Raw genomic sequence first — 19,902 nt, 5'->3', positions numbered from 1 at the left:
TCATTATATTTTATATTCATTGACGGTTTCACCAGGATATCATTTGTCCCGGTCGGCCAAAATCAAAGTTTCTGAATGAAACTTCATTTCCATCAAGAGGGAGTGCTTGCAGTTTAATAAAAACTTTCTTCTCAAGACCGGTTAATCAGCTTTGAAGGAAGCTATGGGAAGCTACTGGCAAGCTTTTTCTCACATACCCACTTGGGCTGAGCTTGAGACTCAAACCCATGATGACAGAGGTGAGATGGCAGTGATTGGTGAAGCCCCCACAGGGAAATAGGCTAGTTGATATCAGTCTTTTATGATCATCCCTATTAAGTGAAAACACTAATCTAAGTTCAAGCATGAAATGCTAATTATCAAAATTTCAAAGATTTTTTTATATATAAACTTCATATTAAATAAATTGATATTCCTGACATGTCATTAGACTTTGTGCAGACTTTCTTGCAGACAATTCACACTTCAAAAGCCATTGGCTTATATGATATAGGTCAAAAAGTTTTATATGTGGTTTAATTCAAGTATTATATCTTCAACCTATACATGCCGAAGTCAGTCTTTCTTTCCCTATGAAAACAGGCTAATGCTTCTCTTCTTCACAGAAGTGATCAGAGACCAGATCGACCAACCTCTGCACCACTTTTATCATAAAATAAGTCCATGCTTGTGGTAATTTTTTGCTGTATTTTAAATGGCATGATTTAACAAGTAAATGAAAGTCTGGATTCTGGTGAAACTTCTTTAATTAAGGAATGATAATAATAGCAAGACTTGAAGAAAAATCAGTGGCCTTAAATTTGTTGTCTTCCAGAAGGAATTTAGTAAGTGTGGTTATGAAACTCCCTGGAATAAACTAGCTATGAGTGAAAGAAACCAAAGAGGTATCTTTTAATGCTCAGCATTCTTAAGAAGGTGACCTAATAATATGGTGTCACTAAAGGGTCCATACTTGGGCCACTATTATTTTTACATTTTCTCAGTTACTTGTCGGTTTACCCCCAGGAATCAAATTGTGCAACCAATTTATTTGCAGATGATACAACACTTTATAAAACTGGAACAGACATTTTAGAAGAAAAATCTCATAACTAATATCTGTGTGGTCAGGAGAGAATTGTAGGGTCTTAAACTTTGGAAAAACTAAATGCATGTTGATTGCAACTTAGTAAAGGAGGTGTTGATTCAAATCAAACTAAATGCATGTTGATTGCAACTTAGTAAAGGAGGTGTTGATTCAAATCAGACAAACTAAATGCAAAAACTGATAATGAAATAATTTCAGTGATAAAAAAGATTAAGAGCAAGGCAGCTGTTTGTACCATATTTATAAGTCTTGGGTATGACTCTGCCTGGGTTTGAACCCTCAACCTCCTGTATCTGAAGCAGATGCTCTAACCTCTTAGGACATGGATGGTTTAGTGTGAGAGTATTGATAGCATCAGCATATATATGACTGGTCAGGGTGCTTTACTTTCACTTATTTTGATTTTTTTGTCTGTTGATCAGCATATACATTTTTTTAAAAGTTGTATTCAATCACATATGGATTATTACAGTATTGTATGGAGCTTTGGATAAGGTACTAAAAATTCAGCAATGGATATATATATATATATTAATATTGATTTATTCAGATAATTTTATTTAAAACTCTGCAAATTGCACCAATCCATTCAAGATTTTTGGGTCAAAAGGCAGATGCCATGGATACATCTTAGCTGGGCACCCACAGTATCATATTTATATCAGTGACATGATGAATGTTGCCCTAACAAAACCATGAATTAAACAATATAGAAGTAGTCTTGATTGTTCAGATGTATTATATGGGAATTGCCTCACTCTAGTTTTAAATTCTTGCTATGTCTAATAGGTCATAAATGAAGATGGTGCCAATCTGATATCTAATATGGCCACCACAATGACCATCATGAAAATCTTGTTACCATAAGTCCTTCTGAATGGATGGTCATATCAACATGGACTTTTCGCCAGAAGATTTCTTATGATGCCTAGTTGGTCCCCAGTGAAAATGCTGCTGATATGACATCCAGTATGGCCACCATAGCTGCCATTTTGAAAATCTTGTTATTGCTAGTCTTCAAGAATGAAAAGTAATATTTTTATGGGATTTTCACAGGACGATTTCTTAAGATGTCTAGCTGGCCCTGAATTAAAATGGTGCTTCTCTGTGTCAAATATGATCTCATAGTGGCCATCTTGAAAATCATGTTTTCAGTACTCGTGAATGAATTGGCATATCAGAACAGAGTTTTCATTGAAAGACTTCTTATGATCTTTAGTTGCTCAGAGCTAAACTTTGTGCCAATCTGACTACCAATATGACTGGCACAATGGTCATCTTGACAATCTTGTTATAGCTACATCTCCTGGATCACTGGTCATTGTGAAAGTATGCTTTCACCATAAGCCTTGTTGTTCCTAAGTAGAAATGGTGCAGGTCTGTCGTCATAATGATCACCATAGCAGCCATCTTGACAATCTTGTTTGTGTTTGTGTGTGTGATCTGGATTTTTAACGTAGCTTTAACAATTTTTCAGTCATATCGCTACGTTGTCTGCAGTGTGACAGTTTATAGTGATGTCTAGCACTGGGGCATCATGCTGGATGACATGTAGCATGATGTCCCACCCAGTCATATTATTCTAACACCAGGCTGACCAGTCCTAACACTAACCTCTTAATGCTGAGCACCACGTGAGGCAGCTGTTAGTACCATTTTTGTAAGTCTTTTGTGTGATTTGACCGGGGATCGAACCCACGACTTCCTGCATCAAAAGTGGATGCTCTAACCACGGTGAAAATCTTGTTATTGTTACTTCTCTAAAGTAGAAAGATATAACAACATGTTGTTTCCACCAGATTTCTTATAATTTCTTGTTGGTTGTGAATGATGTATTGTTGGTCCTAAATGAAAATGGTACCAATCTGAAATCCACAGATGCAGATTTGAGAATCTTACTTTTGCTGATGAGTATCAGAGAGATGGTTTCAGTACACAGCAGTTTAAAGGACGAAATGGTCTTATCATAATTTCATGTAAGTTCTGTCCAAACAAGCATCAGTCCCTTCAAGGTACTCTTGATTCAAACTTTAGTTTATGCACCTGTGCAGTATTAATAATGATTGGATTTCAAGTGAATTTCTTTTGCAGCTTTATATTATTGAATTCTTGTATGAGTATCATTGATAGCAATTTACATTATTGTTGTAATTATGTTATGGCCTGATATCTTTGGATGCAGCCCCCATTATATCCACAAAGTTCCATTATTTTAGGCTGTCCATTGCAGACTGTAGAAGTTCAGGTCCTTTGTGCTGTTGCAATGTACTCAGAACTAATAACCCTAATCATGTCCAAGCTTGTATAAAGTGAAATTTTGTAAAATCTTTTTATATTGCTTCAGAATTTAAATTATTTAGTGTCTTTTAACTTTAATGCATAAAAAGAAATGTGTTGCATATCATGTATTCATTGTTATTACATATATATGGCAGAAAATAGCACATGGTAAGTTTATGTCATGCATTGTTTTCAGCATATAAGAATTGGGATGTGCAGATCAAACTCAGTTCTTGAGAAAATACTTTTTTTGCAATTCCTAATTTTATCATGATTGATCATGTAAAATTATTAATTACACACGGTTTGTGAACACCTTATACAGAATCTGAATGTGAGGTAACACATTATTTTGTAGGAAACACTCGAACATGGCAAACCTATATTTTATCAGTGGTTTGAAGTTAATGAATAAATACATTAATTTATGCCTTTTGTAAACAAATGATGAATTATAATTTGATTCCCTCTAGTAGAAGTTAACATAATTTATATTTTTGTATTGGAGAGAAATGTGAAATGTTTGGGTAGTGTAAGACCTGGGGGATGGTCGGGTATTGTGGAGTATTGGGAATTGTACTGCCATTAGGTGACACTATGTGGGCCCATAATGTTTTGTTGGAGAGTTGGAGAGAAGGTTTTAAAGCTTGGTATTTTATTGGAACCACTAACCAATTAGACAGTATCCAATAACAGTTGCTATTAAATTACCTTTGTATTTTGTTTTTCCAAGTTCTCACTAACTGAAATATACACTATATATTTCTGCCTAAATAACATGTACATTCATCTTGCTGTAACTAATATTCTTTTCCCCATTTTGACAATATTTTCAGTAGTGAATCAGCAGTGTTTCTAAAGTATGTATAATAAATACTTGCTCACAAGTCAATTCCAGCAGCAAGCAACATAGACCCTATCTGCCATCGCATAATGTGCCAGCAAATCAGGGTCTATGTTGTTTATTTTGCTGATTGTTCCTAATGAATGACATTGACCCACATCTGCCAATACATTATGTGATGTCAGATATGGGTCTATGCAGTTTGCAGTTGTACTTGACTTTTAAGTTGGTATATATGGTATATATATTTTCATAAATTTCAAATAAATTGATAGACCGAGGTGTAGCTGGGGCATTGTGTTTTGTTTTTCAGGCAGATTGTGAGGGCAATGTACTGAATACACATCAGTTTAAACAGCTGCTTGCAATCCCACCGTTACCTGTCCTCAGACTACACAGGTCTGTAAATTTTGATTTTTCTTTTTCTTTCTTGCTCCCCACCCACACTTTGTTTTTCTTGCTTTCATTTTTGAGAGAGAGAGCAAGGGAGAGAATCTGAATATCAAGATACCCATAAAATATTATTCATTAATATTATTCATTATTGCAAAGTAACTTCAATATGCTATATACTTTCATATGTATTGTGTGTCAAGATTAATTACAAATATAAACAAAAAGAATTTTTTTTGACTTCTCAATTCTCTTTTTATATTTTCCAAACCCAGGTAGATTTAAATCAAATAATAATGAGAGTTGGCATATAACAATGCAGTGAATTAACAGTCACTCCTGTCAGAATGTTGTGTATATGAAATTAAAGGATATTTCAGTGGATGATAAAAAATCTGCAGATTTGAAAAAGTTAATAAGATGCAGAAGTTCATTGGTTTACAGTATTGTCTTTATATATGTACCACAGGAACATTGCTTTAAAGGCATTGCATAGGTATAAATTTACATGTAGTTTTCATGTTGTAAATATAATTTAAGTTTAAATGTTGTTTTCATGGTGTAGATGTATTCTACATTGACATGTAGTTTTCATGATGTTGATGTATTTGACACTCACTTGTAGTTTTCATGGTGTTGGTGTATTCTACATTGACATGTAGTTTTCATGTTGTAAATGTAATTTAAGTTTAAATGTTGTTTTCTTGGTGTAGATATATGTTAAGTTTACTTGTAGTTTTCTTGGTGTAGATGTATTCTACATTGACGTAGTTTTCATGGTGTTGATGTATTGTACATTGAAATGTAGTTTTCATGATGTTGATGTATTTGACACTGACATGTAGTTTTCATGGTGTTGATGTATTATACATTGAAATGTAGTTTTCATGATGTTGATGTATTTGACACTGACTTGTAGTTTTCATGGTGTTAATGTATTCTACATTGACATGTAGTTTTCATGGTGTTGATATATTCTACAATGACTTGTAGTTTTCGTGATGTTGATGTATTTGACATTGACATATAGTTTTCATGGTGTTGATGTATTGTACATTTAAATTTAGTTTTCATGATGTTGATGTATTTTACATTTATATGAAGTTTTAGAATAATTCCTGAATGCTGTAAGTGAATGTGTTTAACGTCATTCTACAAGATTACATCAAAATTAGCATGCTTGAGACATACACTTCTTACTGCTATATACTTGCTTATAAGTCCAGTCTAACTGCAAGACTTGAGTTATAAGCGAGTACGTATGGTATTTGATCAAGATCATCACACAAGTTGTATTATTAATGTGTATTTTGATAATAATGAGGGTATGATATTTTTTTAATTGAATAGTCCATTTATATTGGCGAAACATTATACTTGTAAAACATGTGTATAGTCATTATATTCATGGCTTCAGTTTATTGTTTCGACATACATTGTGCACAAAGTAGGTGAAATTCTGACTGTTCAAGTTTAATGACTTTTAACCAGTTCACTATTACTATTTTTCAGTACCGAGGAGTACTCTCTGCCAACTGAGGAAAGTCAGAGGAAACCATTATCAGTGAATTTTCACAAGCTAATGACACTGAGGTTGGTTGAACTATTTACAATTTCTGTTATGCCATTAAACAAGACATGTCTGTTATGCCATTAAACAAGACATGTCTGTTATGCCATTAAACAAGACATGTCTGCATGATGAACGTTAGACAGTATTCAGTAGAAGTAATGGTACATGTACATTAATTCAATTGAATAATATTTTGATTAAAATGTAGTTTTCTTTTGCATTTAGTTATTTTTAGTCAATATTATTTTGGTTAAATTTTATTTAATTTTCATTCTTTGTTAAACAATAAGTTTCTTTACTTCATGGCATCTTCAGCTCAAATTAATGAAACATTAAAAAGCTGATTGATAATGGAAATATTTAGTGTTTACATGTATCATGTAATGTTTAATCACATCAGTGAATCCAAAGTTGATATTTTGCATACTCTTCCTCCTCTTCACGCAACCTTGCTTAGCACATTCCAAGAATAATACGGTCATAAAACATTTCCCTGTACTTGACCATTTGACCTACAACCAATGTTTAGCCATCTGGATAGGTCCATGGTGGTAAGGATAGCTCCAAGAGCGTCTTGATGCTGGCTATTTGCATTCGTATTTTTATGTTCACCAAGTATTACATGGTTGTATAAGTTAAGGACTTCAGTAGTTTTCAAGCTGTGATCTAGAAGCCAAACTCCCATGAATGGACTCCAGAACCATTTTCACTAACATAAAATTTTGTGGATAAATGGTTATAGTTTGGTTTGATACCGTATGGCACAGCAACACAAGTAGGTTATTTTTTGCCGAGGCAATTGGAGTAAAGTGCCTTGCCCACGGACATACCATGGCAGCTGGCCCACATTAGTCCATTGGTATGATTGCCTTAGTATGCCTTATTTAAAATAGAACTGTTCTAGTCCGTTGGTATGATTGCCTTAGTATGCCTTATTTAAAATAGAACTGTTCTAGTCCGTTGGTATAGTTGCCTTAGTATGCCTTATTTAAAATAGAACTGTTCTAGTCTGTTGGTATGATTGCCTTAGTATGCCTTATTTAAAATAGAACTGTTCTAGTCCGTTGCTATGATTGCCTTAGTATGCCTTATTTAAAATAGAACTGTTCTAGTCCATTGGTATGATTGCTTTAGTATGCCTTATTTAAAATAGAACTGTTCTAGTCCGTTGGTATGATTGCTTTAGTATGCCTTATTTAAAATAGGACTGTTTCATAGGTTTGCATTGGACCAGCTGTTGGCTTCTACAACATATAGGTAAATTTATAACCACAGAGGCATAAAATCATAAACAAGTGACCTTACTGTAAAGTATCTGGTGGGGGTGGAACAGAGAAAATACATACATAGGTTAGGAATCTTGATCCATTCCATTTGGAAGGGAGTCTTGATCCACCATTCCATTTGTAAGAGAGTCCTGATCACCGTTCCATTTGGAAGGGAGTCTTGATCCATTCCACATGGAAGGGGTTTGGTGGTTGGCTGGGGAAATTGAATTTGATGTGCAGTTTTGCTGTTACAGACTTCCTGCTTCATTTGCCAAATTTCTGTTATTGTAGAGACCAGTTTCTTCTATGCTGGACAGACAGTACTTTGTTCATCATAGACCCTGTCAATGTCAAGGTCATTCTGTGGGTGGATGCTTTTCCTGGTAAGTCTTGCTTTTTAGACTTTGTTACAAATACTGCAATTTTTCCATAACAAATGAGACTAATTTTTGACCAGTACCTAGAAAAATAGATCTTTGAAAAATGTAATATGCTTACTGCTAGAAAACAGCTTTGTGTAAAAGGATTATTTTCTTTTTCTCATATATTTTTATATGCACCTTCATTCTAGACCTCACCCATGTGCAGATGATAATTATTTGTTATTGTTTGTGCAAGAAAGTTCCCTCCATGATGGCCATAGGGTGCATGAAAAAGACCCAAGATATTAAAAGATCATTACAGTTGATTTTAGACTGAATTCCATGCATAATGAATAGAGTTACCAACGAAGCATAAGACTGTCAGTTTCAGAAATGCATATCGATTTGAATTAGCTTGGGCACCAATAGAGATCACATGATCCATGATCGTTTATAGAAAATGTAAAGAAAAAATATTAAATCTTTAGCGAAAACACTGTTGCTTTTAGTAGTGTACTGGGATGAAAAGATGTAGCTCGATTGTAAAAAAGTTCCTGAGTGGAATGGTTACTCAGGCATGAGGGAATATAATCCCAGTATGAAATGCATGTAACAAGGGATAATGAAAATAGGCACTCTTGTCATGGATTTAATTATTTCTGCAATAAATATTCACTTTTCTGACATTTTATACTTTGGATCAGTTGCAGAGTCAGACTGGTGCATGGTTTGTTACATTTTCCTTCTTAGCTAAAATAACCATGACCCGAACAGTGGATACCGGTATGCTTATTTTAGCAGACAAGGAAATTGTTGAAGTCCAAGCTGTAGTTGATAATATAGTGACTGATTCCATGTTTATAATGCTGAAAAAGATCATATTTCTTCATAAATTCATGATGTGGGTGCTGTGATGATGATATGTATCTGGATTTCTTGAATAAACAAAAAACAGGTAAGGGTATTTGCAACCCATTTGTCTCTCAGTGACTCCACTTTTCAATCTCACATGAGCCATTGGGCCCTAATTTGCCATTTCTGGAAAGCTTGTCCTGTACATAACTTTGTAATGGATGGATAGATTTTTACAAAACTTTGCCCAAATATATGATGACTAGATGGAATGTCAGTTACTATAGCCATGTCCCCATGCCTCAAGGTCATGTAAATGTAATTCTGACTTGTATCATTTGGAGTATTACCAGTGAACCACTGAAAATTATATCATCTATAAATGGTGTGTTGCATACCTTAAGGTCAAGGTCACAGCAAAGGAAAATGCAATTCAGACTTGTATCTTTGTCTATGATATAAATCTTAAAGATATTTTAATGAAACTTTTATCATTGAGAGATGGTGTGTTGCATACCATAGCTTTGCCCTGACCTTAAGGTCAAGGTCACAGCAAAGGGAAATGCAATTCAGACTTGTATCTTTGTCCATGATATAAATCTTGAACCACAGAAGATATTTTAATGAAACTTGAACCAGGTACAAGACTATGTGACTCAGACCATAGCTTTGCCTGTTTCAAGATGAAGATTTAAATTAGTGACCCCTATTCATATATAGGTATGCTTTTAAACCAATGATATATATTTAGATTGGACAGTGTCTATGTTGGACAGTGTATTTTCTATTCATGCACCGCTCCAGTGGCCTAGTGGTTGGAACATCCGCCTTGGATGCGGGATATTGCGGGTTCTAACCCCGACCGAGTTATTACCAGAAACTTTAAAAAAGGTACTAACAGCTGCCTAGTTGTTAAAGCTATGCTGAAAATACAAATCACACACACACTTTTTGTATTCACAGCACCCCATTTCTCAAGGTCATGATCAAGGGATAATATAAGTCAGTAGCCTGTTTTCTTATCCAGGCTGTCACTTTTTAACCACAACAAATATATGATGAAACTTTACCCAGGTCCATCCTTCATCATACAGCAGTAAAATTCCTAGTTTAGAGGTCAAGGTCATTAGTTGGTAAAGATTATTGATGTATATATTTTGTCAACAGTTTGAGATGCACATGTTTGAAATAGTAAATAATTTTGTAACATTCTGTCAAAAATGATAACCTTACTTTTGCAAGTGTGATTTTATACTTTGTAATATTTTCACAATGTTTTCGTTTCAGGTCTGCAAGATATTTGTTGTCATGGAAACAAGATATACATCTTACAGTCAGATATGCAGATTCACTGTGTTGAATTTTTTGAGTCTGCTAAAATTATCTCACATTGTGCGTTGAGAGAGAAATGGACGTTAGCAGGTAAATTGTGTTGTTTCTTTGTGTCTGCATTGTCAAGTAAACAATCACTTAGAATCTTGCCCTTGTCCTCCATTCAGAAAATTCATAACCAGATATCTGAGACAGATGTAGAATTGGGAGAATTGCTTCGTAATGCCATACATGTGATTAAAAACAAGATGACAGACAACTCAGGAACAGAGAGTTCTGACTCGTCCAGAAGTCAATCTGACAGTAATGCTAGCTTAAAAAATGCTCGTCCATTAAGAGTGACAACTAGTCAAAGTGTTTCAAATATTGAAGCTGAAATTGAGACAACAAAAGAAAAACAGTTGCAGCAAAATGACAAATTTAATCCCGTTAAAGTGAAACAAATGAATAGCACTGTAATTTCAGCAGAAAAAGAGAAAGATTTGAATAATTTTGGTCAGTCCAATATAGACAGGAACAGTGGAGATGATTTCCGTGAACAAATCCCTGTGATTGAAGTCACAAATAATGAAGAGCAAGGTTTGGTAAATGTAGTGTCCCGAATTTTTCCTTCAGAAGAACACATGCTGGTTTCCACCAAACCATTGGATCATGAAGCTGCAGCAAATGACAAGATTCAGGATGGGTCCTCAGATTTTCAGGCAGATGGAAGTATGTCCTCACATTTGGAGAGTGATAAGAAAAACATAGTTCAGACAGTGCCTATAGCTTTCGAGGCTCTGAAAAATAATGTAGTCAATACAGTGTCCTTGGGTTTAGAGGATGAGGTAAATAGTGAATTCCCAACTTTATCCTCAAGTTTTGAAGTCTTTAAAATGTCTGCACCAATTGAAGCAGAATGTGACGTTAAGGTCGGTAAAGAAAATGACTTCATTACTATTGCAAGAGAAGATGATGATGGAATGAATGGATCTGCAGATTCAATTAATAAGGAAAATGGAAGGGTAGAGTCAGAATTTTCCATTACACCCACAGCCATAATTAATTTAGACATTGACAGTGATGTGTCAACAAAGAATGTCTTCTTTTATATTAAAGATGAAGTAGAAACAGGTCTCATGAAAATAGGAGAAAGTGATTCTGCTTCTGTGTCTGCAGCAGTGTCTCAGAATGACCAACAAGTCTATCAGTTGGCTGAAAATACATGTATCATTCAACATGACAAATTTGATCTCACACATGAAGAAAATGACCTCACTCCCATTAGTACTGAAAGTTTGCATGAGAAATTTAAAACAGAAATTGAGGAACCATTGGAGCAGAGACGACAAAGCCAGATCTTACAGGTCTCGCCATTAGAAAATCCTTTTGATGACGATGCAGGCTGTTTTCCATCTTCAAATCTTGGTCCAAGAAGAGCCTCTGTCACAAGCATCTCCAGTCTGTCAAGTATGTCCAGCAATGAGGTCAATTTTGATCCAACTTGCCCAGCTGGTAAGTTGTCTTTCTTTGTTGCTTGGTTGTGTGTGTGTATGTAAAAAGTGAATATATCCATTATATATATATAATATATATATATAAGATCCCGAAATCCCTATATCTGCTGGACATGTCCAGTAGATCAAGGGTTTTGACAGTACATTTTCTGAGCATCCAGACATCGGTCATATTATTTAGTTCTCTTATATTTATGTGTCAACTTGTCTTTGATTTTTTTTATCCATTAAACTACCTAATAAACACCTCTGCAAATTAAAATTCTGTGGTCTGGTTTTCAGTTTGATATTTTGTGAGACAATCAGTAAGAATGTTGAGCTTAATTCAGAGGTGACAAGGTCTTGTTGACATATTGTTTCTTTGTCAGACAGTTAATAGGTGTCACCTACTAAGCTTGTTTAGTCATTATATTTATATTTCCCCAATTGTTTAAAAACTCTGCAGCTACAGAACACAAGACCAAAAAAGTGTCTCATAGACTTAATTAAAAAAATTAATTAAAAAAATCTTATAATTGAACAGTTGCCTTTTTACAGATTGTAATACATCATTACCTCACATCGTGTGGCATGTGTTGTGGTGTCTCAGCAAATGAACAAAATATGTGAAGCGTAGACCTGAATTAAGAAAAAGGATACTAGCAGCAGCAACTTTTATTATCTCCTTCCAGGATTTATTTGATGAAAACTTAACCGACTTTACTAGATATGCTTGTTAATTAGGTGCCATGTAGTTTAGAGGTAGAAAATCAGCTTGTTATCTATTAACTCATTAACCCCTGGAGATTTTTGTTATTTTCACCTGAAATACAAATAGGAAACACATTTTGGGAGCTGTTTCTGAATAGATCCCAAAAAACATGCGTACAAGTGATTTCTGTTTGGCATGATGGTTAGTTATATTAGAAGCATCATTTTTCATTGGCTATTTTGCTCACACATGTGCAAGAAGGGTAAAAGTTGGAATTCCTTTTTTTTGCTTATTGGATCCATCATTTTCATGTCCTGGCCACTTTTTACTTAAAATCCACAACTTATCATTCATTTTGCAAAGGTTTGTTTGTGTGCAGTTTAGACTGGTCTGCCCTAGAATTGAGGCCAAAAAGTCTCGAATCTGGACACAAAATCCAATTCTGATGAAAGGAAAAGTTTTTGGTATAAAAATCAGGTTTCAAACAATACATTTTTCCCTCAGTATTTTGTAATGCGAGTAGAAAGTCAAGATTATTTGGTATTCTTGTAGAGCTATGTCTGTCAACTTTTCTGTTATACCACCCATTTTGGTGTATCTTAAATGACCTTGACATTGTTGCAAATTGCAATTTGATTTCCTTATTGGTGGCAAAATATACCATCTTGTGATTTTGTTTATATTGGTGACATTGTTGGCTTTTTAAACTTGTATATACAACCATTGATTTGGAGTGGAGAAATTCAGAGGCCCCATGAAAGGAAGCCGCAAACTTGATATAAAATGCACTGTAATATATCTGTTGTTACATACAAAAATTCTTTGTCCCTATTGACAAACCATCTTAACAGTGCATTGTTATATCATAATCCACTTATGTTGACATCTAGCATGAGTATTTATGTTATCTGCTTTTTTTGTTGACATTTCTGGTAGTGGAGATAACTCGATGAGGCATTCTCTCATAATCTATCTTTCATTGGATTTTTGGCTGCTTGCTAGTAATTAATATATTTACATAGACTGACATTTGTATGAAGATGGTTAGTAAAATTCCTCATTTTTACTCAGAATGAAATCTTTCAGAACACATTTTCTGAAGTAATCCCTGCCATCGGAGCAGAACACCTGTGACTCTATCGTCCATTTACCCTTTTAAAAATTTCTAATGCATGTGTGGAAGGCAGCATCACTCCACTACCACAAATGTAAAAAAAAAAACACACCTCCCCCCCCTGAAAAAACCCCATGAGATCTTACTTGTTGGTCTATTCAGTAGGCAGAGAGGAACAGTAACTACAATTAATCAAATGACGGCCAAATCCTTTTTTAAAAATTGTACCCAGCTTAAACACTTTTATGTACCAATGTGTGGTTCTCTGAATAAAGTAAAATATTATATATGCCTTCTCTGTTTTCATTACAGGTGTATTTCTCATTTAATATGCAGTGATTTAAGAAGGTAACTGTGCAAATGAAGCACATATTTTTGCGCCTGCATTTATTACCTAAGCTCCCCACCCCTGCAGATTTGTTGGGATACATACATCATTTTCTTCAGCTAATTGACCTGGTTGCTCATAACATGGTTCAGGGTCCCGAGTGGCTGAGTGGTTTAAATCGCTCTCTGTTACGGATCACTGCCATCAAACCTCTGTCTACATGGGTTCGAGTCTTGGATTCAGCCAATGTGGGTATGTGAGAAAGCTTGCCAGTAGCTTCTCGTGGGTCGGTGGTTCTTTCTGGGGTTTTCCCGGGTTCTTCCTCCACCATTCTTCCTCCACCATTAATACTGGCCGTCATGTATAGCCGTGTGCTAAAAATGGCATTAAACCCTACAACAACAACATAACATGGTTCGGTCTATAACACGGTTGAGTTCTATGGCTCCCAACTACCATGTTATAGTGGAGTCACACTGTATTAAGAAACATTGGTATTAACTTCTGATGAGGAAATGACAGTGTGTCATGTGACATTAGCATCACTTTCATGAGGCAATGACAGTGTGTCAAGATACATTGGTATTACTTTCATGAGGCAATGACTGTGTCAAGATACATTGGTATCGTTTTCATGAGGCAATGAAATTGTGTCAAGATATATTGGTATTACTTTCATGAGGCAGTGACAGTGTGTCAAGATAGATTGGTATCACTTTCATGAGGCAATGACAGTGTGTCAAGATACATTGGTATAATTTTCATGAGACAGTGACATTGTGTCAAAATAGATTGGTATCATTTTCATGAGACAGTGAGTGTCAAGATAGAGATTGGTATCACTTTCATGAGTCAATGACAGTGTGTGAAGATACATTGGTATCATTTTCATGAGACAATGACATTGTGTCAAGATAGATTGGAGTGCTCAATGAATTTTTTTTTGACAAGGCCCAGGGCTGGTGACTATAAGAAATCATGAGCCCTGACTCAGATTCCACAAGCCTGGACTACAGTTTCCATATGCTCAAAACGTCCCCATTTGTAATATTATTTATCACACACACACAACTGCTACACTTCAAATATGAATTCATTAGGGTTCAGTAGTGGGTTTGGAGGTAATGAAAGTGTCATTAGTGTTCAGCACAACACTCACTAGAGACTAGATGGTGTTCAAACTTCTCTGCTGGATTTTTTGAGCGAAACCTGGTAAGAACAGAGTTATTCTGGATGACATTGTCAAAACTGCAGTCTGATCATGAGATGCATGAGCATGTGCTTGTTACTGTCTTTCACTCAATGTATTTCATGGCTAAAATCATCCTGAAAAGCTTGGGTCAATTAATAGTTAGTATTTTAAAAGATTAAGATAAGGAATAACAAAGAGAACTAATCTAAATTCTCTTTTTGGTGTGTTGAATGTGTTACATACAGGTGTACTCTTATTTTGAAAGACATTGTACATACACTAGACAGGAATGATGTATGTTGATATGCTGTATGTGCAAAGAATTGAATGCCCCCCCCCCATCCTTGGAAGTGTGCTTCACAAAGTAAAATTCCCTCGACCAGTTCTGAAATTTATTTTTGTTGGGCTTTACAGCCTAAATCACCTTAAAAAATGAATCACACTTGCACACTGTTCTGACAATTGAAATAATTATTCTTTTCATTATATATGTTGTAAACTCCCACTTAAAAGAAATGTTGCCACTGTTCACCAACTTGTCAGTAATCTTTAATACAGATGGCTTGCACATTCTTGCTCAAGGCAGTGATAATTATAATAACTTTTGTTCTCTAACATGCTTCTAGCCTCTCTTTGATTCACCTGTATTGGGTTGTTCCACTCTGTGACATTTACATATGCAAATTAGCACAATGGGCTCACCCACTGCAGTCTTTAAATACATTACACTGGCATACTGTTAGCCAATTAAGTAATACATGAAATGGTTATTTATAACTGACCTCATTGCCTTTTAAACTGCCAAAGGATAGCTTTACATCAGCTCCAGTCAGGACTGTTTGCCATTTATACATGCTTCATGTAACAGACATATACTGAAGTGCTTATTTCTTTGTTCTATTTTCAAATATTGCTGACAATTGTCTTTCAAAACACAACCAAGTAAGGGGTTTGGGGAGTGAAAATTGTGTTTTTAGCATGACACACCAAATTGTGGCAGGTCTTGAAATAAATTTCTGCAATTCATCAGCACATTTGAAATTTTCTCAGGCAAATTGGATTTTCTTTTGCAAGCCCATTTGGTACCTCGCTTAGAACAAAGTAGGAGCCTGATCTGAAATCAGAGGGCCTTGGGCATCAGACTTACAAATGTTTTTAGTACTGATTGGTATCACGTACATGAAGCAATAACAGTGTCATGAGACATTAGTATCACTTTCATGAGATGATGACTGTGTCATGATAAGTTAGTATCATTTACTTAAGGCAATAAGAGTGTGTCATGATACATAAGTATCACATTCATGAAGCAATGCCATTGTGTCATGATATAGTGGTGTCAGCTATATATATCACTTTGATGAGGCAATGGCCATATGTCATGAGTGATCATGTGCTAAAATTTTATCAAGTTTTTATTGTTGGTACAGAGTGTAAAATCAGAATGGAGAAGTTCCTGTTTTGCATAATCCAGTTGAAATATTCCAAGAAGTTCCATATGTTATTTTGATATTCATCAGTACACATGCTATCTTGACTGAGTCTCTACATTTTGACACAGAAAAATTCAATAAAACTCAGAAACAGACTTTGCATAAAGTATTTTGAAAGACGGGGATTCAGACATGAAAGTTGAAACTATATATATATATATATATATATATATATATATATACACACACACACACACATAGTGGGTTGGATGTACATCAGAACACTCTTGTGAGACTCCACAGAATCCCTTTTTTACTAATTTAATTATTCAGTAAAGATGTATTTCAGTTAGTAGTCATGAACGTTTTTCTTAATGAAATTATTTGACTGTTATTTTACTAATGGCTTACATTTAAAATTAAAGTAAAACTCTTTATTTTGTTTATTTTGACAATATTGAAAGCAAGCAACAAAATAGCAGAGCCTATCAGGGTGAAATCAAAGAGAAAGAAAGATCCAAAGGACAAGACTAGAAAGAAAGGTACAGTTTTTTATTGATGAGAAGTTGTTTTTGATAACAGTGGAAGTCTCCATGAGGTATGTTACAGTTTGTGTTAAAAAATAAGAGTTTATTTCACAAGGCAGATAACTAAAGCTTGCTTCACACTTTTTAATAGATGATATTTCAGTTTCAATAGAAATTACCTTCTTATTCAAAAATGCACTAGTATATATACAGTTGTGATCAGTGATAAAGATTATAAGATACTGAGTAATATCAGAAGCATTTCTTATATACCTTTACAGAAATATGTAAAATATTTTGTGCATATAGAGTTCACATGCATGGCATGTGCGGGGTGTGTGTGTGTGTGTGTGTGTGTATATATATATATATATATATATATATATATATATATATATATACATATATATTCATATATTCATTCATCTGGATATCCATTTATTAATCTAGTCTTCTATCTAGTATCTATTTAAACACACAGACACACACACACACACCGTCTGTAGTGAATACTACCATATTGGTGCCTATATACATATATATATAGGATACTGCTTATATTTATAATCCCATTTCTTCTTTAAATACGTTACCCAATCATAATATCTTAGGATAACTACTACTATCTTGCAAATAAAGCCCTTCCAGATACTACTTTTAGTTAAAAGGAGCAAAAAGTTATCTTCTGACCTCAGTGGCAGTCAGACAGAGTGATCTTCCCTTACATATAAGGATTGGTGGCTAAAACCATGAACCTCTCAGTTACTATTTCTGCTCATGCCCAGAAGCATGCTTTCATCACAAGAGGCCTCTCAAAAACCAGATTGAACATATAAGATATAACATTACAATTTTGAGGAGTTTTTCACTTTTAACAAAAGTATACTCCATCAATATTTCCAACTTTTTCTCTTCCTATGTCAACAAAGTTCTGCCTTTAGAGTTTGCTAACACTTTGTTGTCATCACACATTTAGGTATTAGCACAGGAGCCAAAGTGACTTCACATTATGTTTTAGCCATAATTATTTACCTAAATGCCTGCAATCAATTAATGCATGTCCCTTGATTATCAATGGAAACGCCATGGTGCAATTTGAATGCCATCCAAAGGAAAACTTCACCATCAGTGAGGGCTTAAAAGATGCACACCTTTATGTCCCTATTCACATGGCTTCCAGGATATTCCTGCGATTTTCCTACAACATACTACCCCAATTGAGGGCAATTCCACTGGGACTCAACATCAGCTCCTGGGTCTTCAGTTGTATGATGAATCCAGTAATGGCACATGTCCAGACCATATCTATGGTGGCAACATCAAATTTCCTGGATGACATCCTGCATAAACGTCAAGTGAGTTATATCTAAACATGATATGATAACCCTTCTTATACTGCTTACCAGCCTGGGCTTCTCATCAACAAGGAAAATCTGACCTAGTCCCATCTCAACAATTTGTTCACCTTTGTATGGAGTTCACTAAACAGGTAACATAGTTTGTCTCGCTCAGCATCAGGCATCAAAATCCAAACCATGTTTGCTTCTTTACTTTCGCCGAAACTTCTATTCACACAGACCGCTCCGGTGGCCTAGTGGTTAGAGCGTCCGCCTCGGGTGCGGGAGGTCGTGGGTTCGATCCCCGGCCGAGTCATACCAGAGACTTAAAAAATGGTACTAACAGCTGCCTCGCTTGGCATTCAGCATTAAGAGGTTAGTGTTAGGACTGGTCGGCCTGGTGTCAGGATAATGTGACTGGGTGGGACATCATGCTACATGTCTGCGGCATGATGCCCCAGTGCTAGACATCACTATAAACTGCCACATTGCAGACATTGTAGTGATATGACTGAAAAATTGTTAAAGCTACGTTAAAAATCAAAATCACATCACATCACATCTATTCACACAGGAATTCACCTACTAGGCTTGCTCAATGTGGCAGCAGACCTCATTGTCCAAGGTTGCATTTTTATGTTCCCATTACAAATGATTTTTCTGACCACTCTGGTGGCCTAGTGGTTAGAGCATCTTCCTCAGAAGCGGGAGGTCGTGGGTTTGAACCCCGGCTGAATCATACCAAAGACTTATAATGTGACTGGGTGGGACATCATGCTACGTGTCTGCGGCATGATACCCCAGTGCTAGACATCACTATAAACTGCCACACTGCAGACATTGTAGCGATATGACTAAAAAATTGTTAAAGCTAAGTTAAAAATTATAATCACACACACACACAAATGATACTTCTATCCCATTGAAGGCCAAAAGTTTGCCCACTGGACCAACCTCTCCCCATCAGCACACAATTTAGGCACCATCTTTGGAATTGAGGAATACAAACTTGGCTCATGGTGGATATACCTCTGCAAGTACAACTGCCAGAGATGATAGTCTCTTCTGAGGCAAGTATGGAAGGCTGGGGAGCCCACCTACTACCATCCTTTTTTGGAAGCCAGCATTGCATCTTCTCCCTAGGAAAGATATCTGCATATCAGTATTATGGAGATGATGGCCACTGTGAAAGCCCTTCAATGGCACCAGAATAGCTAAACGATAAAGGGAGTTCTCATTCTGTCTGACAACTCTTAAGTGGTGATTTTTCTCAAGCAACAGGAAGGAACCAAGTCTCCAGACCCTTGTGTCCTGGTGTGGGACTTTCTAAAGCGGAGTTGTCAACAACAAATCCATGTACATGTTTGCCATATCCTGGGATACCTAATGTACTAGCCGAGTCTTTGTCCCAGAACAGTCTATGACTAATACAGACAGTCTGGTCTCTCCCTCCCTTGGTTTTCACTCAGATATGTACAAAACAAGGACTTACCTGACCTTCTCTCCATCTTTGAGCACACACATCCAAAAATGTTAGCCCTATGCCTAATGCAGAACCTATCTTAGTTATTAACCTGTCTAAACACGACACCTTTTGCACCACTCTCAAGGGCAAGTCTTACTCATGATGGCATCATCTTTCATCACTTTCTGCCTTCCATGGGCTAGCAGACTTTTGGCATGAAACCACAGTCTAGTCTGGACACATAGCTCAAAACCACCTTCAGGACCCAGTTTGGGCTTTGAAGTGTTACCATAACCCATTTTATCGTGAATACGACTACGGCCATAAT

At 35.7% G+C, this 19,902-nt stretch overlaps 1 protein-coding gene across 1 annotated transcript in view; it reads left to right on the top strand.

The window, feature by feature from the left end:
• Positions 1-19,902, top strand: part of LOC149787641 (uncharacterized) — a 106,753-nt gene that overhangs the window by 20,590 nt on the left and 66,261 nt on the right. The window contains exons 9-13 of the mRNA XM_089973820.1: positions 4,525-4,610; positions 6,117-6,197; positions 7,737-7,828; positions 9,947-11,485; positions 16,710-16,787. Coding sequence (XP_089829946.1) covers positions 4,525-4,610; positions 6,117-6,197; positions 7,737-7,828; positions 9,947-11,485; positions 16,710-16,787 — 1,876 coding nt within the window. The remainder of the gene's footprint in view (positions 1-4,524; positions 4,611-6,116; positions 6,198-7,736; positions 7,829-9,946; positions 11,486-16,709; positions 16,788-19,902) is intronic.

Source organism: Sinohyriopsis cumingii, chromosome 11, assembly GCF_028554795.1.
Source record: "Sinohyriopsis cumingii isolate HCF-2022 chromosome 11, ASM2855479v2, whole genome shotgun sequence".
Lineage (NCBI taxonomy): Eukaryota > Metazoa > Mollusca > Bivalvia > Unionida > Unionidae > Sinohyriopsis > Sinohyriopsis cumingii.
The sequence above is the reverse complement of the archived record's forward strand: the minus strand, read 5'-3'. Positions and strand labels throughout refer to the sequence as shown.